Raw genomic sequence first — 27,784 nt, 5'->3', positions numbered from 1 at the left:
CCTGGGTGCATTTTATGTATGTTTGTTAGTATATCTAAGGGAGAACGCATTAATACGCTTTTAACCAAGTTAAATGGTAGATTACGTTGAAACTTGAAATGTATGCTCCTTCCCAATTGGCGAATCTCAAAATTTGACCAGTCAAGGTCATATGATATTTCGAACAAAACCATGGCCAAGTGTTGCTCCGTCTGTGCTGGAACGCGTTTAGCCCAATTAAAATATGAGAAAATGTTGGAGTCTGAGTTTGATGGTCAGTGAGTGAACCTTGCAATCTTAAACGCTGTACATTTAAAATTATAAACATACTGAAACATACTGACGTGTTTAATACTTAAATCGTTTCACCTCAACAGGAAATGAATCAAAGTTTGAATCAGATTAATCTTCAGTATCCAATGGCAACACTATCAGCACGTGGATCACACCCACCCCACCATGTATCCGTTGGCGATGAACCATGGCGCCACCAGCTTCCTTTGGTAATTACCTGACCTCGACCAAACATTGACCTCTCGTAACCTTTGACCGGACCTGTGACTTTGTGACCCATAGACTTCAGTTTATCAATGGTTCCCTCGGAGATGCCTTCTTCTACACCACAATCACCACTTAAACTGAAAGACGGGACTTACATTAGGTTGCAATATCATTTCGATTAATCTTTCCCATTTTCAAACTGAACTGTAATCAAAAATCAGCGCGTGTAAAGCATGTGCGTTAGTCAGTAACCTAATACCACATATAATAAAATTTAAAGTGTACACGCGGTATGTTACGTTATATGCTTTCCTTCTTTCAATTGATATCAATCCTCAGTATCCCCAGTGTTTCATTCCGTTCTACTCCAATAGCCCCTGGGTTAATCTAGGGGGGCGGGGAGGCACGTTTTCAAGTTCACCGCCCTTGATAATTGTGCTATTTTTATCGACCAATCCCATCATTTGTTAATTGCAAAGGATTTGGCAAAGGGAAGTAACTCTCATCGGATAAGGTTAGGAGTTAGCCTAAATAAGAGAAGTCCAAATTATGTTAAATGCATATTCATTAATAACAAACAGACAAAGAACGAATAGTAATAAGAATAATAAAAGTCAAACATATAGATGTTATACATATTAGAAATCAGCGAAACATACTACAGATTTTGATAATACAATTAAATATAAACGAATTAGAAATATATACGTACATTATTTACATAAATCATTCTGTAAATGGGCATAAAGGCGAAACGACAGGTCTTTGATTGGTTCGTAGACCATAGCTGCAATCAAGGCCAGGGCAGATAATTTGAAATCGTGGAAACCCTATGGATTAACCCAGGGTATAGTGGAGTTGAACGGAATGAGTACACTGGGGCATGTTCCTGAAGCAACGACTGCGAGTTTTACATCTGGCCGTTGCTAGATTACTTCACAATTCCCAAACTTATAGCTACATTATCTACAGACACGTGAACAGTAGCGTCCAATCAGCGGTTGTGTCATAGCGACCTCCACGGAAACCTTGACATTGAATGAACCTTGAACTTTACAACTCGATTATCACATGTAGACATTTTACCTTAAAAGCGCGAGACTTGGTATTCGCGATGATCGAGGACTTTGATAGGCTCACAAGCTGGGCTTGTACCCAATCGAAATTAGTGCCGAAATATGTAGGGTATTACGTGAAGGCCTTGACAAGATGTACGGAGTTAAAACGAGATCAAGCCTTCTATTGAAGATGACACTGGGGATACCGAGGATGTTATCTTATCACGTGACGTTTAGTCACATGGTGTTCACTTACCCATAACCGCCTCCTAAACAGATTCTTGGAGAATCTAAAGCTTGTTGTGGGTTCATGTGAAACTCCACCATATTTAACAAAACTTGAACATGTCCCTGTGGTTGCATGAAACCACCCATAACTCCATAACTACACAATAATTCACCTATAGAAAACAAAAAGAAACACGAAATGAAGTGAAATAAAATGGGGTTTAACATCCTACTGTTCTGCTCCTAAACTGGGCTAACGAAGACGGGCATACGCCATACAGTGTGCTATGAGGGGAATTTTGCCCAGGCAGCGGCGCTACTGCCTACTCTTATAACAAATTCCAACTGCCAAGGGATCTTTTACGTGCACGCCTATGTGTACACAGGACCTCGGTTTTTCGTCCCATCCGAAGGACTAGACAGCTGTCCTTGTCAGGCCCTCCGCCCTGCATCACTGACAAGGGGAAACCACGCCGGAAAAAAAAACAAGCACAATAATGATGCACGTTGTCCACAGATTCATTGTTTACGCACACACGTACACCATCGTGATTTCAAAAGCATCGCTGGTTGTCTAAAAACAGTGTGTTGCTCTACCAATCGAAAAACTAAATAAATAAAATATATAATACAATCGATCTTGTCAAAGCATCCAATGCAAAGTGACAACGGACAATATGTGTGGTAAAATAACTAGAGTCTCCATGACAACGTAGTATCCATGACAACGCAGTATTTCCTTCTGTGTTTTTAATTAGCCCAATTTTGGTTAATGTAAATGATAATTATATTTGCTATAAAGTAGTTTTGAGAAATGACAAGATTCTAATTGCGGGGTCGGTGTATGTATTATTAAAACATAACAGAAAGTGTTTCGAACCTGTATCGACTGAGGTAACCATGGCTGGTATTATAGTATGGTATGGTCGTTTACCGGGTTCTAATCTGTTGGGATGATCTGGGTCTAAACTGAATCCATAACCTCGATTCTATATGATGCAAACATAAAAACAACTAATGTATACTGTGTAACGTTGGGTTCGGTTGCAAAACGAAATGAAATGAAATGAAATGGGGTTTAACGTCCTACTGTTCTGCTCCTATACTGGGCTAATGAAGAGGGCATACGCCATACAGTGTGCTATGAGGGAGGGAAATGTTGCCCGGGCAGCGGCGCTATGGCCTACTCTTATATCGAATTCCAACTGCCAAGGGATCTTTTACGTGCACGCCAATGTGTACACGGGACCTCGGTTTTTCGTCCCATCCGAACAACTAGACAGCTGTCCTTGTCAGGCCCTCCGTCCTGCATCAATGACAAGGAGAAACCACATCGGAAAATCTGGATGGCGATTTAAAATCTGTTTTCAATTATTTTCAGGAAACATTGATTATTTAACATTTAATTAAAAAAACAACGTCAAAACATCAACAGAGGGTAATATTCCAAGAGAGGGATGGGGTTTAACGACCACTCGACAAAAACTAGGTCATTTCGGGACTAACATATGGTTCAATTTTATTTTAATAATTTACTTGCGCGTAGGGGTCTTTAGCAGTGTCAGGAAACCGGCGGAACGGGAGAAGACCCATGAGGTTCGACAGGCAACCCTACTCCTTGCCAAGCACAAGCAGGGAATCGAAACCACGCCACTTGACTCAATAACAGGCCTTAAGGGGGGCGCTTATGTAGACCTTGCAACTGGGAGCAACTGAAAAAAGTCGACCTGGGCGCCTCTCACAACTCAAAGCAACTAGTTGCAGTCAGTTGCACATGTTCAACTTTCTGCAACTGGCTGCAACTAGCGGCAACTAGTTGTCGTCGACATTATCGTTCTTGCAACTGGAGTCAACTCGTTTCCATGGAAATAACATCACGTGATAAGAGACATATGTCATGTGACTTTATAAATAAGCAAATGGAAGCGAACGAAGACACCAACTTTTCAAGTTTTGATGATGTCGACAATAATATGCTAATAGAATTGTAGCAAGACCGACCATGCCTTTGGGTTGCTTCTTCTAAGTGATTCGCCATTCTGTTGAGCATGTGATGAATAAATTATCAGTTCCGAGTCGACAGAAGCGCTCGGAATTCGATTGCTCCCAGTTGTCCTCAGTTGCTAATATGATCGACATAAGCACTCTTGCAACTGACTGCAACTGGTTGCTTTGGGTTGCAAAGTCGACATAAGCCCCGCTGTATGATGCAACGCGCATCGACCACTCCCCCCTCCCCTTTCAGGGAGGAACTAACAATCCCTTTAATAAAGATCAGAGCTTTTAATCAAAATAATGTAGGCTACAGATTCAGAAACAACGTCGTCTTTACCAATATAGGTAAGCAATAGATTTAACATATATTACCAACGTACCTGTAAGGTAAAGCCACATCCCTCAGGTACAAGGCCGGTACCGAATCCCATAAAATTAGAATTTATAAATGAGCAGGCGTTCCCGTGTTCATCGGCAACAGTAAAATATACAGTGTCACTTCCTATAAATGGAGAACCTTTCTTTATATCAGATGATGCTCTGTAAGAAAAGGAGATAGATAGAGAAATGGGGTTTAACGTCCACACGACACAAACTAAGTCATTTCGGTACTAACATATGGTTCAATTTTATTTCAAATAATTCGCTTGCGCCCAGAGGTCTTTAGCAGTAGGAGGAAACCGGAGAACCGGGAGAAAACCCACAAGGTTGGACAGGCGACCCTATTCCTTGTCACGTACAACCGAGGAATCGAAACCACGCCAGCTGACTCAATGACACGCCTTATCATACAGCACGCCCGTGCTAACCATTCGGTCATCCAACCCCCCTTGTAAGAAAATGGACAATGGAATGAAATGTGGGGTTTACAACCTACTGTTATTTTGAATTCCCGCTGTCGGCATATTCCTGAAGCAGTGACCCGAGAAATCCCCCTCTGGCCATTGCTGGATTGGCTTATGATCCTTGAGGGAGTGTGTCTATTCTTCCCGCTCAATCAAATCTATCCCAAGTATAGCAACATGACAGCCGTTCGATTAATCTGGGGTCTTCTCTAAACTTTGGACAGTGATTTAAGGTATTAAAAACGGTGAAAGTATTGTTCGTCTCCAAACAGTATTGTGTACATTGTATTCGTTTTGATAGCCTCGTTTGTCACTATTAGTTTTTCTGATATATTCTGCTATGCACTGGTTAATTGGGCATAATAAAATCGTGAGTCATGACGTAACGTTATGTAAACATATTTAGTACAATTTGGAGATCTGTTTAAAGCATAATGATATTGTTACGGAGTTGGTTGTTAATCGGACTATTGACCCGTTATAATTTGGAACAGAAATTTGCTTCCTTTACAGCACTGTTAAATGGGATGAGGTATATCAAACGGAACACTGCGAGGAGTATGAGCTGTCAGGGGTGCTTATATTTACGTGAACGCCAATGTTTACATGGGACATCGGTTTATTTGTACAATCCGGAGACTATAGCTGCGGGAAGTGGCATCAGGTGTTAGATGCTACAAAACTCACTTCTCAGAATACAAACTCACTCGAAAATACAAACTGCTCGTCCTTCCAAACAGAGACAAGAAATAGGCTCTCCGGCTAAAGGCCTACCTATATTAATCTCTCTCTCTCTCTCTCTCTCTCTCTCTCTCTCTCTACTAAATGTAAACAATGGACTACCTTTCTGTGTGAATGAGATTTCTTCTAGTTGCTGCATATTCTTTAGACAGAAGTTCTTTCATTGGCACTGCTGTTACGCTGGGATCAGCGCAATACCACTGGGCATCCGCGAAACTTAGCCTTAAAGCCTCGATTAACAGGTGCAGGTATTCAGCAGAATTGTGACCTTTATCTTAAATCACAAAACAAAATTGATTAAATCTATTTAAAACAATATATACAGCTTCAATTCCGAATAACTGTACAAACAAATAAATGAAATTAAATGAAATGAAATGGAATGGGGTTTAACGTCCTACTGCTCTGCCCGAACAGCGGCACTATGGCCTACTCTTATATCGAATCCCAACTGTCAAGGGATCTTTTACGTGCATGCCAATGTGTACACGGGACCTCGGTTTTTCGTCCTATCCGAACGACTAGCATAGGCATACGGGCTCGATGACAGTTAGGGGGGCAGACCCCTAAATGCCCGAAAAAAATTAGGGTTTGCTTTGCAGACAGCGACGCCGGTCTTCCTCAAGAGGCGAAGAAGCGGAGCTTACCTTGTATGACCCCCCCCCCCCCCCAAGAAAATTTTGAAATGTTTGACGGCTGCAAACACGTTTTCCTGTTATTTCAGCCAGTGAACAAAGCAACTTCAAAGTGGTCTAATATAGCCTAATTAAGATGGCTGACTCGAATTCCAATCAAAAGAGCAATCGTTTACAGTCCACAGCCTGCGTATACTGCGACTTCAATTTGGTCCAAATGTAACCACCGCAAATGCGTTTTCTGCTATTCTAGCCCGTATAAGCAACTCCAAAAGTATCCAATGGTTTTGTAACCGAAATCCCACTCTGAATTCCAACCATCCAACCAGAATGTTGCAGCTGAATTCACAAATAATAATCGATGCCCGAAAAATGTCGCACAAAGTAGAGTGGCTCCAGACCTGTCAGTGGGATAAACAGGACTTGCCTGTCTTATACCACTGACAGGTGTAAACCGTATCATCGTATTTCACATTCTGAACATCAGAGACAGCTAGCTACCATTTGATTTGCGTACGTTAGTTACGTACTATTATTCCATCGTTACATAGTTAGTGCTAAATGATAAGGCCAGTTCAATTTTTCGCCATTGGTCTCGAGATGTAAACAGGGTTAGCGCTTATCCCAACCCTAACCCTAACCCTGGACCTAGTCCCAATGCTTACCCAAACCCTAAACTACAATCTCGCCAACAATCTCGTGCCCTAACCTTATTTACATCTCAGCGACCTTGACAAAAATTGAGCTGAACTTAACAATTAGATTTACCCGTCGTGTTACATTGAGACAGATTTGGATCATTCAAAGTTTACCGAAAAAGGATACTTACTTTTTAAATCACACTTTTCGAGTATGTTGAGCGCCATCAGAGCCACAATGCCCTGTCCATTTGGTGGAATTTCCCAAACACGATAACCTTTATAATCAACGCTGATTGCCTGATCGTAAGTGGTCTTGTGTGACGCAAGGTCTTCAAGGGACATAACTCCTCCATGATTAGTTATGACGTCAACTACGGCCTGGGCTATTCTTCCTTTGTAAAAACCATCTTTCCCATTGTTAGCTAATACCTACCAAAATAATACATTAACTGAAATCTGAGATCTCGATTTACTCCAAAACTACAACACATAGCCTACCACAACATTTGCTATCATCTCCAGATATACACATAAATAAAAAAGCTATCTATTAGTTATTAAGCGACGGTGAACAATCGGGTGATCAAAAAATTTTCATTTTTAGGTTGTGAAAATGTATTTCAGAAATTCAGAATATATTTTAAAGATCGGTTCCCAGAAAAGTATTTATCGGGTGGTTATTGCCAATAAAAGTATGGCAATTTTAGTATATATGGAAAGTATAAATATCCAATCTTACTAGCAAAATACTGGATTCCCTGAAAAACACTCATGGAGTATACAGGACAAAATGTAAGGGTTCCCCTAATCGACAGCCGGACGATTAGGAATACCTGCACGCGTGACGTCGAAGGTTGCACGCGAAGATTGAGCGTTTGGTGTAAATGTTGATATACTTTATGAAGAGTTAGACGTTCAACACTTTCTGAGATAAAAATCACGGAAAAAGGCGCGGGCAGTGGATAATCGGGGAATTTAATTAGGATTCGATATTTGTAATAAATAGTCAGCGATTAGAGACAGCATCGTCTTGCGTATGGAATGAATTCTCCTACGACCTCGCACCCGTAAGTCACGTGACACAAGCATGACCGCTTTTGATCGATTTTTTTATAGCAAGAGTATTCCTTGACAATGACAATGTTTTGAGAAGGATTTGAAGCAAATTTATGATAACTTAATTAGTATGAATATGTTTTTAGGCCAAATATACCATCAAATCACCCAGTTTGTACGCGGGAATGTAATCTTTAAGTGTGGATTCCGATGAGTTATTTGCCCCTGAGTTTGATTATCTCCCTTATAATACACTTTAGGCATCAGTATCGGTATCAATAACAAGCCTGAAAAAGGGGCAACTGTCACAGACATTGTCAGACATAACCTTGACTCTGCCATTTTGTGCCGCACTGATTTGTACGTTACCTATGTTTATTTGCTCACTCGGAACAGAACAGTAGGACGTTGAACCCATTTCAGTTCATTTGCAATTGAGGGGGGGGGGCCGAATGATTAGCACGTGCGCGCTGTATCATAAGGCCTGTCATTGAGTCAACTGGCCTAAATTCGAATCCCCGGTTGTACGTGACAAGGAGTAGGGTCGCCTGTCCCACCTCGTGGGTTTTCTATGGGTATTCCAGTTCCCTCCCACTGTTAAAGTCCCCTACGCGCAAGCGACTTATCGAAATAACATTAAACCATATGTTAGTCCCGAAATGACCTAGTTTGTGTCGAGTGGGCGTTAAACCCCATTCTCCTCTCTCTCTCTCTCTCTCATTTGCAAATAGTGACATATTAAAACTTACTCTGAATGTATTGGCTAGTTTGGGCATTTTAATGACGTCACCTTGTGCAGGTGGTTCACCATTTAATAACATATCTTTGCCGTGTATATTCTTCGGATCCTTCAATAAATGACAACCTATAAAGAAAATACGCAAATACCAGGTATTGCTCTGTATTTACAGTTAAACTTCGATATGCCGTCCTACTGCCAGTCGGCAGTTAACCTAAATAACTCTTATATACCCCGGGAATGCCAAGATGTGTTGGGTTTTTTTTCTATTTTTCGTTGCTTATGTGCTATTACCTTTGGCCAAATGGTCAAACTTCATGAAAATGTACAAAACATCAGTCCATTAGCAATATATATTTACGGATATCGCGTACAATGCGAGGTATGCTATTTTTCTAGACGAGAGAGAGAGAAATGGGGTTTAACGTCCACTCGACACAAACTTGGTCATTTCGGGACTAAAACATGGTTAAACTTAATGAAAATGTAGAAAATATCAGTCCATTAGCAATATATATTTACGGATATCGCGTGCAATGCGAGGTATGCTATTTTTCTAGAAGAGAGAGAGAGAGAGAGAGAGAGATGGGGTTTAACGTCCACTCGACACAAACTAGGTCATTTCGGGACTAAAACATGGTTTAATTTTATTTCTATAATTTGCTTCCGCGTAGGGGTCTTTAGCAGTGGGAGGAAACCAGAGGACCCGGAGAAAACCCACGAGTTCGAAATCACTCCAGTTGACTCATTGACAGACCTTATTATACAGCACACGCACGTGCTAATCATTCGGCCATCCAACCCCCCATTTTTCTAGAAAGGACACCTGATAACACTTATGACTAAAGAAACTCACATAGATAACAGGTATGTGTTATATTTGGTATACAAACCTTGGTTCCAGAAATGTGCCGTCGTCTGTTGAATCGGTGCTCCATTTTCTGCGAGATCAATGGCGGGTTGTAAAATCTCCTTTAACGTCAACTAAAAATAAAGAAGAACTCGGTTTATCGTCCTATCCGAACGACTTGACGATGTTCCTTGAAAGCCTCTCTGTCCTACATCGCTGAGTTTTACTATTGAGCCACGCGGCTCCTATCTCTTGACACGTGTCCCTTTCCGCTGGGTAAGGAAACCACGGTAGGGAGTCGGGGGGGGGGAGGAATTATTCAGGTTTCCCGAGGTTGGTGATGCCGTCGTTTGCGGAAATAAAAGTCGAGATCCCATGTCACTCGCATACCAATGTGTATGCGGGTGGACCTAAGTGTTTAGTTTTACCTGTAGGACAGGGGACACTCTCCTTGTCAGCCCAACAGGCAGTTAACCAGGATCAGACCCCATGGACGTGGACATTCTGAATCTTTGTGACAGAGCCCTGTCGCCTGACAACCGCGGCCCCCAAAATAAATAAGATATCAAGATAATGAAATCAAAACAGCGACTCACGTTTTTTTTTCTTTACACATCTTTGATCGTTTATAAAATAAAAATGGGCTTTTATTTATTAGAAGGAATTGCTACACGTTGGCCTACCTTTCCGCTGCCATGTTTGTCTATAGTGTCAACCCAGGCAGACGCCGCGCCTGGCACAGTCACAGTTAAACCATGTCTCATTGGTACAGGCGTGTCACGTGTAAACCCACGTGATTTGTATAATTCCAGATTAGCTGCCAACGGTGCTCTGCCACTGTTAACGAATAAAAAAACAACACATTGTTAGTCTCAAAATGGCCTTATATGCAGTGGATTCTTACATTGCTATTTGGGGTCTATTTATTATTTTTTTCATGTCTGCATTTTGTGATTTGGTGCTGATGTGCAATTTAACAGCATGCAATCCACTCATTTAGTCCATTCATTTTAATCCATTCATTTAATCAATTCATTTAATCCATTCATTTAATCCGTTTATTTTAATCCATTCGTGTAATCCATTCGTGTAATCTATTCATGTAGTCGATTCATTTAATCCATTCATGTAATCGATTCATTTAATCCATTCATATAATCCATTCATTTAATCCATTCATATAACCCATTCATGTAAGCTATGCATTAAATCCATTCAAATAATCCATTTATTTAATCCGTTCATGTAATCCATTCATGCAATCCATTCATTTAATCCATCCATTTAATCCATTCACATAACCCCTTCATTTAATCCATTCATTTAATCCATTCATGTAATCCATTCATTTTAATCCATTCATAAAGTCCGTTCATGTAATCCATTCATTTAATCCATTCATGTAATCCATTCAATTTATTCATTCATTTAATCCAGTCATTTATTCCAATTTCTTAACATGTGTTTACCTTCCATTGACACCATGGACAGATTTAGTTTTACCATCGTAGAATAAACAAAAGGCGTCTCCACCGATACCAGTTGAACAGGGTTCGGTTATATTTAAAGCTGCGGCTACGGCTACAGCTGCGTCAGCGGCATTACCACCAGCTTTTAGAATATCTGAAACAAAAGTCGATTAAAGATACATTATGTAAGATTTAGATAAAGAGCTAGCCATTCTTGGTATACTAATTCGAACATAGATACTGTAACATGAATAATTTGAAAATTTAATTCAAATTAATCTATTGCGAGTGATGATATTAGCCTTTGAAGGTTTTACAAGACGTGTGCAATAATTTCAACTACCGTACTGTACTCGAAGCTAAGGGTCCATTTTTAGCTTAAATCAAAATATGGCTGAACTGTTCTAATCAATTTAATATTGGAGAAATCCGATGCCATCGAGAGTTGATTATGGCCTGGGTCAGTTAATTAATGCCTAATTAATAATTTAGAAAACATTTCAGGCCTAAAGAAAGGCCTGCAACAGGCAGATTTAGCTCTTGCATAATGTATGATTAACATTATCACAATTATATTAAGAGAAATATAACGATGGCTGTAAAGTTGTAAGTATAATTATAATTTTATCAACACTTTGATCTGCGTCTGGAGGTCGGGTGTTCGATCCCTGCATTGGCCGAGAAAGTTCATCCAGATTTTCCGGCGTGGTTCCCCCTTGTCAGTGATGCAGGACGGATGGTCTGACAAGGACAGCTATCTAGTCCTTCGGATGAGACTAAAAATCGAGGTCCCGTGTATACATTGGAATGCACGTAAAAGATCCCTTGGCAGTTGGAATTCGATATAAGAGTAGGCGATAGTGCCGCTGCCCGGGCAAAATATCCCTCATAGCATACTGTATGGCATGCCCGTCTTCATTAGCCCAGCATAGAAACAGAACAGTAGGATGTTAAACCCCATTTCATTTCATTTAATTTGATCTGCGTGCACGCCACCCTGTTCATGGAATCTCGGTTTGTTTGGTTATCCGTACGACTAGAGACTTTCCCTTGCCTTGCCAAGGGGTCGAACCCGGGACGAACTAGTTATGGAAATATAATGAAAATGAAATGAAATTGGGTTCAACGTCCTACTGTTCTGCTCCTAAATTGGGCTAATGAAGACGGGCATACGCTATACTTTGTTCTATGAGGAACTATGGCCTGCTCTTATATCGACTTCCAACTGCCAAGGGATCTTTTACGTGCATTCCAATGTATACACGGGACCTCGGTTTTCCGTACCATCCAAACAACTAGACAGCTGTCCTTGTCGGGCCCTCCGTCCTACACTACTGACAAGGCGAAACCACGTCGGAAAACGTAGTTAATCAATCAGCGCCTTACTGAGTCAAGGTGTTTCAGGGGAGTGGGGTAGAGAGAGAGGGAGAAATGGGGTTTAACGTCCACTCGACACAAACTAGTTCATTTCGGGACTAACATATGGTTCAATTTTATTTCAATAATTCGCTTGCGCGTAGGGGTCTTTAGCAGTGGGAGGAAACCGGAGAACCCGGAGAAAACCCACGAGGTTGGACAGGCGACCCTACTCCTTGTCACGTACAACCGGGGATTCGAAACCACGCCAGTCAACTCAATGACAGACTTTATGATACAGCGCGCGCACGCTAACCATTCAGCCATCCAACCCCCCGGAGTGGGGTAGGGTGCACCCAGAGTGAGCGAGAGACACGTGGTAAAACAGTATTAAAAACTAGTGTTCACTCACTGCCAGCACCCCTACCACCTTCTCCTTTTACAGTGATCCTTCCATCCCCGCCCATTTTTAAACAATAGTTTCGTAATGGGTGCTCGTGCTCCCCTTATTATTTTAGATAAGAATAATAAAACTGACCTAATTTTCCCCGACCTAAATGGTGCATATTTTAGATAAGAGTAATAAAGCTGACCTACTTTATGGAGCAAGTTATAAAGGCATTGATGTGTGTGTGGAGCAGGTTATGACGTATAGATGAGGTTATAGAGCTATGGCGGATAGAGGAGGTTATAGATCTATGACGTATAGAGGAGGTTATAGAGCTATGACATATAGAGGAGGTTCTAAGCTATGACGTATAGAGCAGATTATAAAGCTATGACGTATAGAGCAGGTTATAAAGCATGACGTATAGAGCAGGTTATGACGTATAGAGCAGGTTATAAAGCTATGACGTATAGAGGAGGTTATAGAGCTATGACATATAGAGGAGGTTATAGAGCTATGACGTATAGAGCAGGTTATAAAGCATGACGTATAGAGTAGGTTATAAATATGACGTATAGAGCAGGTTATAAAGCCATGACGTATATAGCAGGTTATATAGGTAAGGCGTAGGCTATACAGCAGGTTAAAAAGCTATGGCCTATAGATCTTACCGATACCGATCTGTGTTGCTAGAGGTTGACTGGTTGATACTAGGCCATGTATTGAGATGACTGGTGATCGACGTGACGTAAACCTATACTCATCTTCAATAATAGCAGCCATTGTTTATGTATTCCTCTATTTCTCTCAACCCCGTCTTCAGTTACAAGACCTATAAGATAACGATCATAGTGTCACGTGACTATAATTGAAGACGATTTGTTACAATTAGGAGTTGACAACACTCTATATCACCCATTTAAGTGAAAGAGTCGTTTAAAATTTATACTTTTTTGTAATACTTCTAGGATGACAACAAGGTTTGGGAGGGGGTGGGGTGTGTCAGCGGTGTGACCTTTGCGAGGACAGAAATAGTAAAGGGGCAGGACTGGGTACATGAGTTGGGTTAAGAGCGGGGACAGGAATGCAGAAAATGCGGGGTTAGCAATGGCGGCAAGAGAGAGAGAGAGAGAGAGAGAGCGAGTGAGTGAGAGAGAGAGAGAGAGAGAGAGAGAGAGAGTAGGCCATTTCGGGACTAACATATTGTAACCCCATAGATTGCATGCGCCTTTATGAATGTAAGCCCGTCCGACTATAAAGAAACCCGTTACGATATTATTGAACAAGGGCGCCTCCACATCAAGTCCCCATTTATCCAAATTAAACCTAAAAATAACTAATACCAAAATATCAGACATTTCATTTAGTGATAGATAAGTATATACCTGTAGATGGACACAAAATCTATTTTTAGTCTTTCTCTCCCTTTTGGGTAGAATCGAAGAAAAGGGTTTGAAAATATATTTTCTGTCAGGTTTTGGTGAATATTCATCATTTTGAGGCGGAAGGATAAAAGAGTTGAGAGGTTGGTAAGGTTGAAATGTAGGGCCGAAAATTGCATGTTTATTTATCTCTACTTCCAGCTTGTTTATTTCAAGTTTTTCATAAAGAACCTCATACGTGCTTTTGGGCAAGAGTTTGCCACATGTTGCTCCATCTGTGGTAGAAAGCGTTCTACCCAACGAAAATTTTGGGAAAAGTTAGAGCCAGTCTAAGAGACGAGAATTAACATTAAAGTCAATGGGGAAATCATTAGTGAGCTGTGACCAGATGAAATGGTTTGTGTTTATCGTTAAAGGGAAATAACTCTATTTCACAATTTCTGTATTTCCGGAAGCGATGGGATTGGCAATGTCGACACAAACAAAAACTTTTTAGGTGACAAAAACAATTATTGCGTATTGGATGGTAACATAAAATATTGTACAATGACCTTGTCAAATCTTTAATACCACAGTTCATCTTTTTACTTGTGAAGTTTAATTAGCAGAAATGAGTGCCGTAGAGCTGAAGAATCAGGGAAACAAGTTATTTGCTGCCAGGAAATATGACAATGCCATTTCTTGTTACACGAAAGCAATAGTAAGTAAAAGCTGTAGTTTAAGCCGATCACGAGGTGTATTACTGGAAAGAAAGGATAAAGACCTTACCAAGAAAAATAAACAAATCTCCAGTATCGGCTTCATCTATAATTCATTCATCTAGACAGTTGGACACAAACTGCTGGATACACGATACAGATTTTAATGGGGTTTTTTTTTTTTTTTTTTTTTTTTTTTTTTTGCTACTTCCGCATCCGGTAGAATGATATTCTATTCTACTAAAAAAAAAAACAATTAAAAATTTGAGGGGGGTGGGGTCTCTAAATGAAACAAAGTTTCTTACTTAGTAAAATCAAAAGCCTGAAAGGCTGCACTGTGTCAAAGAAATAGGCTACTCAGATGAGATAGTCAGTGTACCTTATCTAAAATTTTCAACTTCAAATATTCGGGTGATATATTTAGCCAAATCTACCAAAATCCACCATTATTTCAACCCACATCACAATAATTGATATCGATATTTGATATCATAACATTCTTTATGCCAAATTGTCATTTTTTTTATATAAATCTAAAATCATAGCATGCCAATTGTGTGCTATAGAATGTGTAATAATGATACTAGAGATAATGTATTCATATGAACTAACTGTTTCATTAGAGATTGGCAACAAAAATTGAATTTTTCATTTTGTTTTTACATATTTGTTTTCAGACTGGCTCGCTAATCTGGAGGTAGCGGGTTTGCCCCATTTTGGTTTGAGAAAGATCATCTGGATTTCCAGTATGCAGTATGGTTTCCCAGGAAAAATTTCCCTCATAGCACAATGTATGGCTTATATCTGTCTTCATTGGATGGCTGAATGGTTAGCGCATGCGGCGTATATGTGTCCTCTGTTTTATTAACTTCAATATATATATTACAGTGAAGAGTTGACAGGGGCAGATAACTCCTGTCTCACATGACTTATATTACAATATTGATCATCCTGTAAAGGATCAATACGACATCCCCCTTTCTCCCAAAAAGAAGAAACTGGAGTATTACAACGCGTTGTATCATACGGTCTGTCATTAAGTCAACTGCCAGGTTTGATTCCCAGGTTGTACGTGACAAAGAGTAGGGTCGCCTGTCCAACCTTGTTTTTTTTTCTTCGGGTCCACCTGTTTCCATCCACTGCTAAAGACCTCTACACCCAAGCGAATTATTGAAATAAAATTGAACTTCTCTCTCTCTTTCTCTCTCTCTCTTCATTAGCCCAGTTGGAGCAGAACAGTAGGACATTAAACCCTGTTTCATTTTCATTTTTTTCAGGCTAAAAATCAAAATGTTGCAACATTTTTCACCAACCGAGCTTTATGTTATCTGAAGTTACGCCAGTGGGATTTTGCAGTGAAGGATTGTCAACAAGCTTTAGATTTAGATAGATTATTGGTCAAAGGTCATTTCTTCTTGGGTCAAGCGTTTGTGGAGCAGGGTTCATATGATGAGGCCATTGCTAGTCTACACAAAGGTGAGACATGTTTATTAGATTTGTGTGGGGGAGGGGGAGTGGGGTGGGGGGGAGGGCCAGTGGAGTGGCTAGGAAGCTTGAACACAATAAGGATTAGGGTCTCCCGTCCAACATCGTGATTTTTCCCTGGTCATTGATTCAACTGGCATGGTTTCGATTCCCCGGGTGTATGTAACAAGGAGTAGGGTAGCCTGTCCAACATCGTGGGTTTTCTCAAGGTCCTCCAGATTCCTCCCACTGCTAAAGATCCCTGCGCGCAAGCAAATTATTGAAATGAAATTGAATCATGTGTTAGTCCCGAAATGACCTAGTTTGTGTCGAGTGGACTTAAACCCCATCTCTCTCCCTCTCTCTCTCTCTCTCTCTCTAGATCCTTGTACCATATCAATTACTTAAACTTTTAAAAGTCAAATTGTACCATGTTAGATCCAATCTGATTAAAATACAGATCTACATTTCTTTTCATTGTTTTATACTTTCGGGCCGAATGGTTAGCACGTGCGTGCTGTATCATACAGCCTGTCATTGAGTCAACTGGCGTCGTTTCGAATCCCCGGTTGTACGTGACCAGGAGTAGGGTCGCCTGTCCAACCTCGTTGGTTTTCTCCAGGTCCGCAAGCGAATTATTGAAATAAAATTAAACCATATGTTAGTCCCGAAATGACCTAGTTTGTGTCGAGCGGACGTTAAACCCCATTTCTCTCTCTCTCTTTTATACTTTCGATTGCCTACACGTCTTTGAAAGTCTGACCAGTTGTAGTGGGAGGTCGCTTCAGGGATCATACAAGCGGCTTTTGACCCTATGATGTCAGACATTTGATTAACAAATCAGCGTTGATGTTTCTAGTGGGATACCTGCAGTTCCGTGAACCACACGCCAAGAACTCGCCATAACAGACCGGTTCATTGTGGGTTATATACATGTACTAACTCTTCCAGATCCTAGTGAAACGAAATTTTGAATTATAAAAAACAAAACGAAATAGGATCTGTGTTTTAATCAGACTGTGTTAGAGCTTAAGTTCTGTGATTGACTTAAGTGTTTGTTTGGATCCATTTTCCGACGTTTCCCCTTGTCAGTGGTGCGGGACAGCTGTCTAGTCATTCGGATGAGACAAAATTTGGAATTTGATATAAGAGTATGCCATAGTGCCGCTGCCCGGGCAAAATACCCCTCATAGCACACTGTATGGTGTATGCCCGTCTTCATTAGCTCAATCGGATCAGAACAGTATCACGTTATACCCCATTTCATTTGTTTGGATCCCGAGCTTTTAGAGTCATGTCCATCCTCGTGGGTTTTCATCAGGTCCCCCTTGAGGTTGCAGTCAAATCCATGGTTCAGATTCCAAGCTTGTACTAAATATGAATGGGGTCGACTATCGGGTTAATCTCATCGATATGTTCTGGTTATATTATTATGTTTTTTTTTCTAAAATAAACGTTGTTATGCTGGAGAAAAATGTTGTTAAACTGGAAAGAAATGAGGTTTAATCAATCTGACAACAACTGTACATATTAAAGATCCCTTGACAGTTGAAATTTACATGTAGTAATGCGTTGTTTGAATGGTCCCTCGACAGTTGAAATTTAGTAATGTGTTGGTTGAAAGATCCCTTGACAGTTGAAATTTAGTAATGGGTTGGTTGAACGACCCCTTGACAGTTGAAATTTATTAATGGGTTGGTTGAAAGATGCCTAGACAGTTGCAATTTTGTAATGGGTTGGTTGAAAGATCCCTTGACAGTTAAAAGTTAGTATTGGGTTGGTTGAGTTAAGAGATCCCTAGACAGTTGAGATTTATTGATGGGTTGGTGATGCCAGGGTTAAAATTCTCCTCCTATGCATTACACATGCAAAAAAATACCAATATGTTAGTTTCAAATACATTTTCAGCCTTTGATCTGGCGAAAGAACAGAAGTTAAATTTTGGAGATGATATTACTGGGGCATTAAGATTAGCCAAAAAGAAACGATGGAACAGAATAGAAGAGAAAAGAATTCAACAGGAAATCACTCTACAGACATATCTTAATAAATTACTTAAAGACGACAAAGACAGGTAAGTTGGGTTGTTCAAGGAGTGGCATTTCGCCAGCAGAAACGTCAGATTAATACTAATTTAATGGGACCATTTCCATGTAAGCGAGAAAACTTCGTATGTCTTGCTCAACTGACAAGGGTAAACTGAGCTAGCAGGCCATATGTCCTGGTCCACTGGCTGGGTTTGGATTCCCCGGTTGTACGTGACAAGGAGTTGAGTTGCCTGTCCAACCTCGTGGGTTTTCTCTGGGTCCTCCGGTTTCCTCCCAATGCTAAAGATCCCTGCGCGCAAGCGAATTATTGAAATAAAATAGAACCAAATGTTAGTGCTAATCAAATTTCGATTATTATTTATTATTTCCAGGAAGGTGGCCACAGCCAAGAAGACGTCGAGTAAAGCAAATGTAAAAGAAATAACAGATAATATAGAAACAGATCATGTGAGTTACCTGGATAATCAAAAAACATGATTATTCTTGATTATCCAGTTTAATAGAGTTAATGTAGAGGTGTGTTACATGATGGAATTGATCACAGGGAAAGAATATATTCTAAATTTCAGTCAAATTACTTTATTCTGGCAATACTATATACCGGAAAACAACCGGAAAACACCATTTTATACTGAATACCGGAAAACACCGGAAAAACACTAAATACCGTAAAATACCCTAAATAGGTAACCCTGAGACTGGCACCCTACATAGGTAGCCGGGAGCCTAGTCCTCTGTGTGCCTGGGTTAGGGTTAGGGTTAGTTTCCAGTTTATAGTATAGCCCTTCTCCGGGTTACCTATTTATTGTGGTTTTCGGTATTTAGTGTGTTTTCCAGTATTTAGTGGTTTTCTGGTATTCAGTATAACATGGTGTTTTCCGGTAGTTTTCCATTTTTTTTCCGGTTGTTTTCCGGTATATAGTATAGCCCACTTTATTCTGAGCAAAGTTATAAGTGTTTGAAGTTTTGACAATATAGTTTCAATTTCCATATACCTTAATAATCAAAGTATTGATTATCCGTTTTATTGTTGAATTATTAAATGGCGATTGTATTCTTATCACAGCACAGTTGTACGTGACAAGGAGTAGGGTCGCCTTTTCAACCTCGTGGGTTTTCTCTACGTCCTCAGGTTTCCTCCCACTGCATGCAATTTGTATTGAACCATATGTTAGTCCCGAAATGATCTGGTTTGTGTCAATGGACGTTAAACCCCATTTCTCTCTCTCTCTAATCACAGCAATCCAATGGTCTAGCTACTTGGTTATGGGCTTGCCATGTGTCTAAATAATAATTTACATGACATTTGTAGCCCCTTTCAAAAGACCTGCAATAGACAGTTTTAACTCTTACATAATGCATCTTTATAAAAGTTGCCCTGAAATAAGAAGAGTTTTGTTTTTGGTGTTTTTCAGGATTTAAAATTAAAAGAGTTAAATCGATTATTTAGTGAAGTGGATGACAGAAGGAAGGTACAGTAGTTTACTAACTATACTCTTGATGAAATATTTCAATTGTATTCATATCTCAATCTGATTAAAACACAAGATCCTATTTCGTTTTGTTTTTTATAGTTCGAAATCTCGTTTTACTTGTCTTTACTACACTAGTATCTGGAAGAGTTGTTATATAACTCATGTCCTACTCCTTGTCACATTCCAGTGGGGATTCGAAACCACTCCGGTTTCGAATCCCCACTGGAATGTGACAAGGAGTAAGGTCAACTGTCCAACCTCATGGTTTTCTCTGGGTCGTCCGGATTTCTCCCACTACTAAAGACCCCTACGCACAAGCTTACAATTGAAGTAAAATTAAAACCATATGTTAGTCCCAAAATGACATAGTTTTTGTCAAGTGGAGGTTAAACTCCATATCTCTGGATCGGAAATGGAAATATCTCTCTCTATCTTGCGATCAAAAATACTAGTTCATAATCTGGTACGACTATCAATATTTCCAGGATGGTTTGTGTTATATAATAATTTTATTATATTAGGAGCCATGTTTTTCCTGTCCCCTCTTGTCAGTGGTGCAGGACAGAGGGCTTGTCAAGGGACAGCATATAGTTGTTCAGATGGGGCATGCAAGTAAAAGTTTTCACTGACTGTTGTAATTCGAGGCCGTGGTGCTGCTGTCTGGGCAAAATTCCTTGTCGTTTCCTTTCATTATATTTTATATTCTATTGTATTGTAGAGACGCGATGTGCCTGATGTGTTGTGTGGTAAAATAAGTTTTGAAGTTATGAGAGACCCAGTTATAACCCCCAGTGGTATTACCTATAATAAACAAGATATCATAGAACATTTACAGGTAACAATATATCAGTTATAACCTCACCTTTATAGAACATTTACAGGTAACAATATATCAATTATAACCTCCAGTGGTGTTACCTTTATAGAACATTTACAGGTAACAATATATCAGTTTTAAGCCCCAGTGGTATTACCTTTATAGAACATTTACAGGTAACAATATATCAGTTAAAAGCCCCAGTGGTATTACCTTTATAGAACATTTACAGGTAACCATATATCAGTTATAAGCCCCAGTGGTGTTACCTTTATAGAGCATTTACAGGTAACAATATATCAGTTATAAGTCCCAGTGGTATTACCTTTATAGAGCATTTACAGGTAACAATATATCAGTTATAGGCATACAATATGTTCTATACATATGGGGTGAGGGGGGGGGGGGGTGGATGGCCGAATGGTTAGCACATGCGCGCTGTATCATAAGGTCTGTCATTGAGTCAACTGGCATGGTTTTGATTCCCAGCTTGTATGTGACAAGGAGTAGGGTCGCCTGTCTAACTGCGTGGGTTTCTCTGGGTCCTCCGGTTTTCTCCCACTGCTAAAGAACCCCACATGCAAGTGAATTATTGAAATAAAATTGAGTCATATGTTAGTCCCAAAATGACCTAGTTTGTGTCAGTGGACCTTAAACTCTCTCTCTCTCTCGCTCCACCAAACCAGTTGGCACAGAATAATCAGATGTTTGAACATATTTAAATATATATCATTTATTACAGATTTAATTTACCTTTCTGGGGTTTTATTTCAGAGAGTTGGCCATTTTGATCCAGTGACTCGGAGTGTCCTGACACAAGAACAGCTCATACCTAATCTCGCCATGAAAGAAGTCATTGATAATTTCCTAGAAGAGAATGCATGGGCTGAAGACTATTAAATTTATTAAATATAAGACGATTCTCCTGTTTGACATTTTGAGTATCACCAATTTAATTTAAATCAAAAGCTCTCTGCTAGATCCTGTGAAATGTGTTTTTCCTGGAAGGAAGAATTCTGGATTGATGATATTTAAATTGGGTTTGATGGAAAAGGCCTCGCTAGACATTGAGTATTAGCTTTAAGTCCTGATGATTGTCATGCAAAAGGCAGGGCATTAGTTTCAGGTCCTGATGGTTGTCATGCAAAAGACATGGGAATTTTTAGAACACTGGATAACACTTTTTATTTAGGTTCATAGTTAAATATTTTTTTGTGGTGTGGAGTCAAAAGGCGAATCTCAGTTTTGCACAAAAAAAAAAGTATGCTTTTCATAAATTAGGTCAGATACAAGCTTTGACTCCTTCAACAATGCATTTACTTGGGTTGCAGCCCAGCTTGTGTCTGGAAGTTTTACAATATATCTTTAAATTTGCATTTTCTAAACAGACTAACAGATTGTCTATTATAAAGATCGATTAGATAAAAAAAAATGCCAATGAAGTTAAAGTGTCAGCAAATCTATTAAAGACCCAATAATCTGTTGTCAGCAAGTCAATCTAAGACCCAATAATTTGTTAGCAAGTCAATCAAAGACCCAATAATCTGTTGTCAGCATGTCAATCTAAGACCCAATAATCTGTTGTCAGCAAGTCAATCTAAGACACAATAATTTGTTGTAAGCAAGTTAATCTAAGACCCAATAATTTGTTGTCGGCAAGTCAATCTAAGACCCAATAGTTTGTTGTCAGCGAGTCAATCAAAGATCCAATAATCTGTTGTCTGCAAGTCAATCAAAGACCCAATAACTTGTTGTCAGTGAGTCAATCTAAGACCCAATAATTTGTTATCAGCAAGTCAATAACCCAATAATTTGATTTCAGCAAGTCAATCGATGACAGAATAATTTGTTTTTAGCAAGTCAGGCCAGATGACTTGGATACTGTTTGCCTGGCAACCTATCTTTCTCTTTGTAATGCAGAACATTGATAATTCATGACTAAAACCAGTAAAAGAATGATGTATCTTGAGGCCCTTTGGCACATCTATCAACCTACTGACATTATGTATAATATTTTCTGTGAATTGGGTTGAAAAAAAACCTTTGCGATCGTAAAAGATGATTTTAGACTACAATGATTTTAATAGGGTTAAACATCATGAAATTTTAACTAAGATAAAATCCAAATTTTATTAATTTGATTGGATAATATTCAATTGATTTTAGTGCTTAGCCATTCAAAATGGAAGTATCTACTAAAATTGAATTTTATCTTTAGTTAAAATTTCGTGAAATAGGTCCCAGACTGACTGCTTGAGGTTTCACATCTTCTTTTAAAGATCTCGATCTCACAAATTTTTAGAATTTTAATATAATTAAGGAAACTATGAACCCTTTGATTTAAAGATACATTAGTTAAAGAGTTAGTCATTCTTGCTATAATAATTCAAAAATAGATGATAAAAAAAGAAAAAATTGAAAATTTCATTCAAATTACTTCATTCTGAGCCAAGTTATCACTGTTTGTAGTTTTGACAAGATGCGTGCATTGTGGTAACCAGGGCAATGGTATATTTGAGACTTTGCCTCGCTTTCCCATTTTTAAATGGCGAACCGTAAAAATCGAGAGTTGATAATAAATGTGTAATTAATGTCTAATTAATAATTTAGATAACATTTCAGACTTAAAGAAAGACCTGCAATAGACAGATTTAACTCTTGAATAATGTATGTTTAAATCAAAATAAATATTGGAACCTGACAATCTGATTAAAATACAGATCTATATTTCATTTCGTTTTTTTTATACTTTCGATGGCCTACACTACATGAAGATCTGACAAGTTATAGCGATAGGTCACGTCAGGGGTCAAAAGACCGACCTATGACGTCAGACATTTGATTAATCAATCAGCATTGATGTTACTAGTGGATTACTCACAGTTCCGGGCAAAAAAGGTCAAACACTTGATTCGACAGACCATTTGATTGGCTGACCCTTCATTCCAGATCCAAGTGTAGTAAAGACAAGTAAAACGAAATTTTGAACTATAAAAACAAAACGAAATAGGATCTGTATTTTAACCAGATTGGGACCCTGATGAGTTATGTCCAGTAGAAATGGAAAAGGGGGTTGGGTGGCCGAATAGTTAGCACGTGCGTGCTGTATCATACGGCCTGTCATTGAGTCAACTGGCATGGTTTCGAATCCCCGGTTGTACGTGACAAGGAGTAGGGTCGTCTGTCCAGCCTCGTGGGTTTTCTCCGGGTCCTCCAGTTTCCTCCCACTGCTAGAGACCCCTACGCGTAAGTGAATTAATGAAAGAAAATTGGACCATATGTTAGTCTCTCTCTCTCTCTTTAAAAAAATTCCACAGACACTAAAATAATTTTAGATTTCAATTATTTGTGTGTGTGTTTAAATATATTTTCCTGTTAGAAAGTATTTTTAAACTATTGGGTTATTATATACATCTGGATGTAAATAATTATCTTTGTATATGACAGAAATTGAAATGTGTAATAATTATCTTTGTATATGACAGAAATTGAAACTTGTAATAAAAGATGTTGTAAATATTACTTCCTTTGAATCTCATTAAAAGTTCATCCAGATTTTCCGGCGTGGTTCCCCCTTGTCAGTGGGCATGACAAGGACAGCTGTCTAGTCCTTTGGATGAGACGAAAAACCGAGGTCCCGTGTATACATTGGAATGCACGTAAAAGATCCCTTGGCAGTTGGAATTCGATATAAGAGTAGGCGATAGTGCCGCTGCCCGGGCAAAATTTCCTTCATAGCACACTGTATGGCGTATGTCCGTCTTCATTAGCCCAGCATAGGAGCAGAAGAGGACATTAAATACCATTTCATTTCATTTTAATCTCATTAAAGAAAGGTCCGTTTTCCATGTAGGTGTTTTCGTGGCGTTTCCTCTGGTTACATGGAAATTAGCCCCATTTTCACCCGCGTTAACGCGTCCATGGTAAACAAACTTTGGTAGTGCCTCTTTAAAGTCTTTCATTTGGTGCTTGTTGACGCTCATTGGGGGAGGTGGATCATATGGTCTGTCATTGAGTCAACTGGCGTGGTTTCGATTCCCCAGTTTTACATGACAAGGAGTAGGGTTGCCTGTCCAATTTCGTGGATTTTCTCCGAGTGCTCTGGTTTCCTCCCACTGCTAAAGACCCCTACGCACAAGCGAATTATTGAAATAAAATTGAACCATATGTTAGTCCCAAAATGACCTAGTTTGTGTCGAGTGGACTCTGACCCTCTCTTTCTCTCTCTCTCTCTCTCTTCTAAATACCCCAGGATTAAAGTTACAATTTCATATTTTCTAAGAAAGTCAAAACATAATTATTTCTAAGTCTTTTGCTCAATAGGTTGTCAACTCACTATTATACGATCATAGGTGTCATTCTCACACTTAAAACTCATTTACACCGGAAATAATAACACAATTACCTCCCTTGTTTTCTATTCTCCACCATGGAGTAGTTATCTTCAAACGTTGGAATTTGAAGATGAAAATGATATTTTTGCCAATTTCTCAACTGGCAATAGTGAATTATAGGATTAATAGGATTATTCTTTAACAAGGTAGGACTGTTTATAGATACCATCTATTTTATGGCTTTTTTTTAATAAATTTTAAAAATATAACTTAAAAATATGAAATTGCAACTTTAAACTAAACTTGTAGCCAACAATATGGAAGTCATGAAATGATTTAGTTTGTATCGAGTGGATGTTATCAGTGGCGGATTAAGCTCCACCAAGGCCTGAGGCGGCAGTTGCTGGAGAGCCTATTTAAAATGGCGTGGGCCTAATTAATTTCGGGTCAGGGCCTATGTTGATTCCCGTTGGGCCTAAACCCAACCCCCCTAACATTCACTGTCTATGCGTTTTTAATCGAATCAGACAAGTCTAAAAAAATATTTTTTACAAAATCTTTGGGCCTGACTCCCTGAGGCTGCAGCCTCATCAGCCTCACTGATAATCCGCTACTGGATGTTATACCACATTTCTGTTTTGTTTGGGAAAGAACTTATTAAACTGATGGTATTATTATGGGTGTCAAGGGACGCCAACTTCCTTTCCATTATTAAACCTGTCACATTTTATCAACGAAGCGGTAAACTACTCTATATATTGGACCTTGACCTTTATAGGAGATCGACATTTATATTACAGCAATTACTCTACTTTCTATACTATGTTTTTCTAAAATGGCGAACAAATTTGAATAAAACTGACAATTCTTTTTCACTTGGATCAAAAACAAACGTATCAATTGTCAATATGGTTGATTTTTATATTTTGTATGGTGGCTGATTGGTATCATGTCGTGATGTCGCGTAAAATGTCGTACACTCGGCAAACCTCGGCAGATTCCGGTATCCTACATCTAGCCTCGGCTGTGTGACGGTAAGTGATATGTACCTACGCCTATACATTTGCGATGCGGCACCGGTTTACTTATAAGGGAAACTTGCCCGCGTTTAGAAGGAAGTTCTCAAAATTGCGTCGTTCGAAGAATGTGTAGAATTTTCAGTGCAAATTTGTCCTTGTCTAAAGAAAATCGGATAAACTTGAAAGAAAAACAGCTTCAAACTTTGAAAATTTTGTAAGATAAAACATTCTTCCAATACGTCGTCATCAATGACGTCATTGGTCGTCATGGACAACGCCATTGTAATCCGGGAACTTGAAAGTAGTTCTAATGGCGGACTTTGTTATACAGCCGAGATTAGATGTAGGGTACTGGAATCTGTTGGAGGTTTGCCGAGTGAAATGTCGTATTGTCGGGTTAAAATGTGATGGCGGGTTGTCGTGATGTCGGGTTGTCGCCTTATGAAGGACGATTGTTAAGGAGCCGGCTCTTTTTCCAGGCGAAACCAGTTGTCAAAATACACTCTTATAGTAATAGCCCCTCCACCACCACCACCACCACCCAGCTACAATCTCCGACCAGTATAAAATTGGGTTTCTAAGCAAGCTAGAATGTCTGGCTGCAAGCCTATAATAATAATAATAATAATAAGTGGATAAAATCTATTGAATGATAATCACATTCCAAGACATTTAATCCTGTGTTTTTTGTTTATTTTTTTTTTTTTTTTTTTTATTGTTTTGTTTTTTTGGAGGCGGGGGGGATCACAGCCTCGGTGGCTCTGTGAGCATGGGACTGAATAGCTTACTAATTATGAGTTCGATCCCGGTGTTGGCCGAGAAATTGATCGTCCCTTTAACTCGTCCGCTAAAATTGATCGCAGATATAACTCGTCCTCTAAAACTGACCTTGCGATTAAATCGTCCGCTAAAACTCATAGTCGCTTTAACTCGTCTCCCATTTAACTCGTCCCCTAAAACTGACCCCCACCCCCCTTTTAACTCGTTCGCTAAAACTGATCGTCCATTTAACTCGTTCGCGAAAACTGATCATCCCTTTAACTCGTCCGCTAAAACTGATTTCCCCTTTAACTGATCCGCTAAAACTGGTCGTCACTTTAACTCATCCGCTAAAACTAGTCATCGCTTTAACTCATCCACTAAACCTGATCACCCCTTTAACTCATCGTTCGCTAAAGGAGATCATCGTTTTAACTCATCGTTCGCTAAAACTGATCGTCCATGTAACTCGTTCGTTAAAACTTATTGTTCATTTAACTCGTCCGCTAAAACTGTGCTCCCCTTTAATTCGATCTCTTAATTCTATTTGGATTGATCAACGGTAAAAAGTACTATATTACACATATAGCAGCTTGATTAGTTCTTTTCTGAAATCCAATTAAAAGGGGCTGTCATATTTGCCTCGTGATCCCCGTAGTTTTTGAAAGCGCTAGCTAAGATGAAATTAGTTTTTTTTCTTTCTACAAATCTCATATTTCTATATAAGTTTACCTGAGAGTAGAATCTTTTATTTATTTTATATATAAGAATCGAATTTGTATATCATTTTCTTAAAAAAAAAAAAACCCATTTAATTGATTTTTATCCTCGAATGTATTTTACGGTATTATTTTTTTTTTTTTTTTTACATTTTTAACAAGTGTCCCACTCGTGGGCCCTGGCTGTAGTGCTGTCGACTTTTGAAAAGTCGCCATCACACTACGTAAGCCAAAATGCAAGCGAAAATTCGAGGAAAATATATTTCATCCGTAGACTCAGGTGATAATATTTTCAAATGGTATAACATGATATACCTTATATAATGATGTCGCTCAGTATCCGTAATATAATTATTATCCATTGGAGATTAATGATCATCTATTTTAACTAAAAGCTGGTTATGTTTGACTACGTCTGAAATCCCTGGCCAGAACATCTTTCTAATAGTCGTTATAGGATAGAGATAATTGTGGTTCGTAATTATCTCTGATACTCTAATGATTAGAGGCGTATCAAGGGTTATTAGTTTCCAGGAGTAATAATAATCAGTTGGGTTATTGTAAGCTGATTTAGTTCACGTAACCCAC

The 27,784-nt window shown here is 39.2% G+C and overlaps 2 protein-coding genes across 3 annotated transcripts; one reads left to right on the top strand and one right to left on the bottom strand.

The window, feature by feature from the left end:
* Positions 1-309: 309 nt before the first annotated feature.
* Positions 310-14,739, bottom strand: LOC126809755 (glutathione hydrolase-like YwrD proenzyme). Of its 2 annotated transcripts, XM_050534511.1 has the most exons (12): positions 14,632-14,739; positions 13,153-13,313; positions 10,738-10,891; positions 9,952-10,105; positions 9,312-9,402; positions 8,429-8,544; positions 6,812-7,052; positions 5,450-5,621; positions 4,142-4,301; positions 2,647-2,755; positions 1,795-1,939; positions 310-617 (listed from the first exon to the last, which is right to left on the bottom strand). In XM_050534511.1, exons 2-12 carry the CDS (start codon positions 13,262-13,264, stop codon positions 389-391), a joined length of 1,683 nt encoding a protein of 560 aa, XP_050390468.1. In that variant the 5' UTR covers positions 13,265-13,313; positions 14,632-14,739; the 3' UTR covers positions 310-388. The 2 variants fall into 2 exon arrangements, with proteins under 2 accessions (XP_050390468.1, XP_050390469.1); XM_050534512.2 differs by lacking the exon at positions 13,153-13,313 and having other exon boundaries at positions 14,632-14,728.
* LOC126809763 (E3 ubiquitin-protein ligase CHIP) lies at positions 14,297-23,887 on the top strand. The gene is made up of 7 exons (XM_050534526.2): positions 14,297-14,563; positions 15,839-16,037; positions 17,934-18,099; positions 18,445-18,520; positions 19,489-19,545; positions 20,267-20,383; positions 21,140-23,887. Exons 1-7 carry the CDS (start codon positions 14,474-14,476, stop codon positions 21,263-21,265), a joined length of 831 nt encoding a protein of 276 aa, XP_050390483.1. The 5' UTR covers positions 14,297-14,473; the 3' UTR covers positions 21,266-23,887.
* Positions 23,888-27,784: the final 3,897 nt, after the last annotated feature.

Source organism: Patella vulgata, chromosome 2 (assembly GCF_932274485.2).
Source record: "Patella vulgata chromosome 2, xgPatVulg1.2, whole genome shotgun sequence".
NCBI lineage: Eukaryota > Metazoa > Mollusca > Gastropoda > Patellidae > Patella > Patella vulgata.
This window is presented reverse-complemented; position numbering and strand designations above follow the sequence as displayed.

What these genes read in the sequence shown, in the direction of transcription:
- LOC126809763 (XM_050534526.2), top strand. Translation starts at nt 14,474, where the DNA reads ATGAGTGCCGTAGAGCTGAAGAATCAGGGAAACAAGTTATTTGCTGCC. An exon ending in CTTGTTACACGAAAGCAATA is followed by an intron (nt 14,564 to 15,838) that starts GTAAGTAAAAGC and finishes CATTTTTTTCAG; the next exon opens with GCTAAAAATCAAAATGTTGC. An exon ending in CTTAAAGACGACAAAGACAG is followed by an intron (nt 18,100 to 18,444) that starts GTAAGTTGGGTT and finishes TATTATTTCCAG; the next exon opens with GAAGGTGGCCACAGCCAAGA.
- LOC126809755 (XM_050534511.1), bottom strand. Translation starts at nt 13,264, where the DNA reads ATGGCTGCTATTATTGAAGATGAGTATAGGTTTACGTCACGTCGATCA. An exon ending in AGCAACACAGATCGGTATCG is followed by an intron (nt 10,892 to 13,152) that starts GTAAGATCTATA and finishes CTTTTGTTTCAG; the next exon opens with ATATTCTAAAAGCTGGTGGT. An exon ending in TGTTTAGGAGGCGGTTATGG is followed by an intron (nt 618 to 1,794) that starts GTAAGTGAACAC and finishes CCCGTCTTTCAG; the next exon opens with TTTAAGTGGTGATTGTGGTG.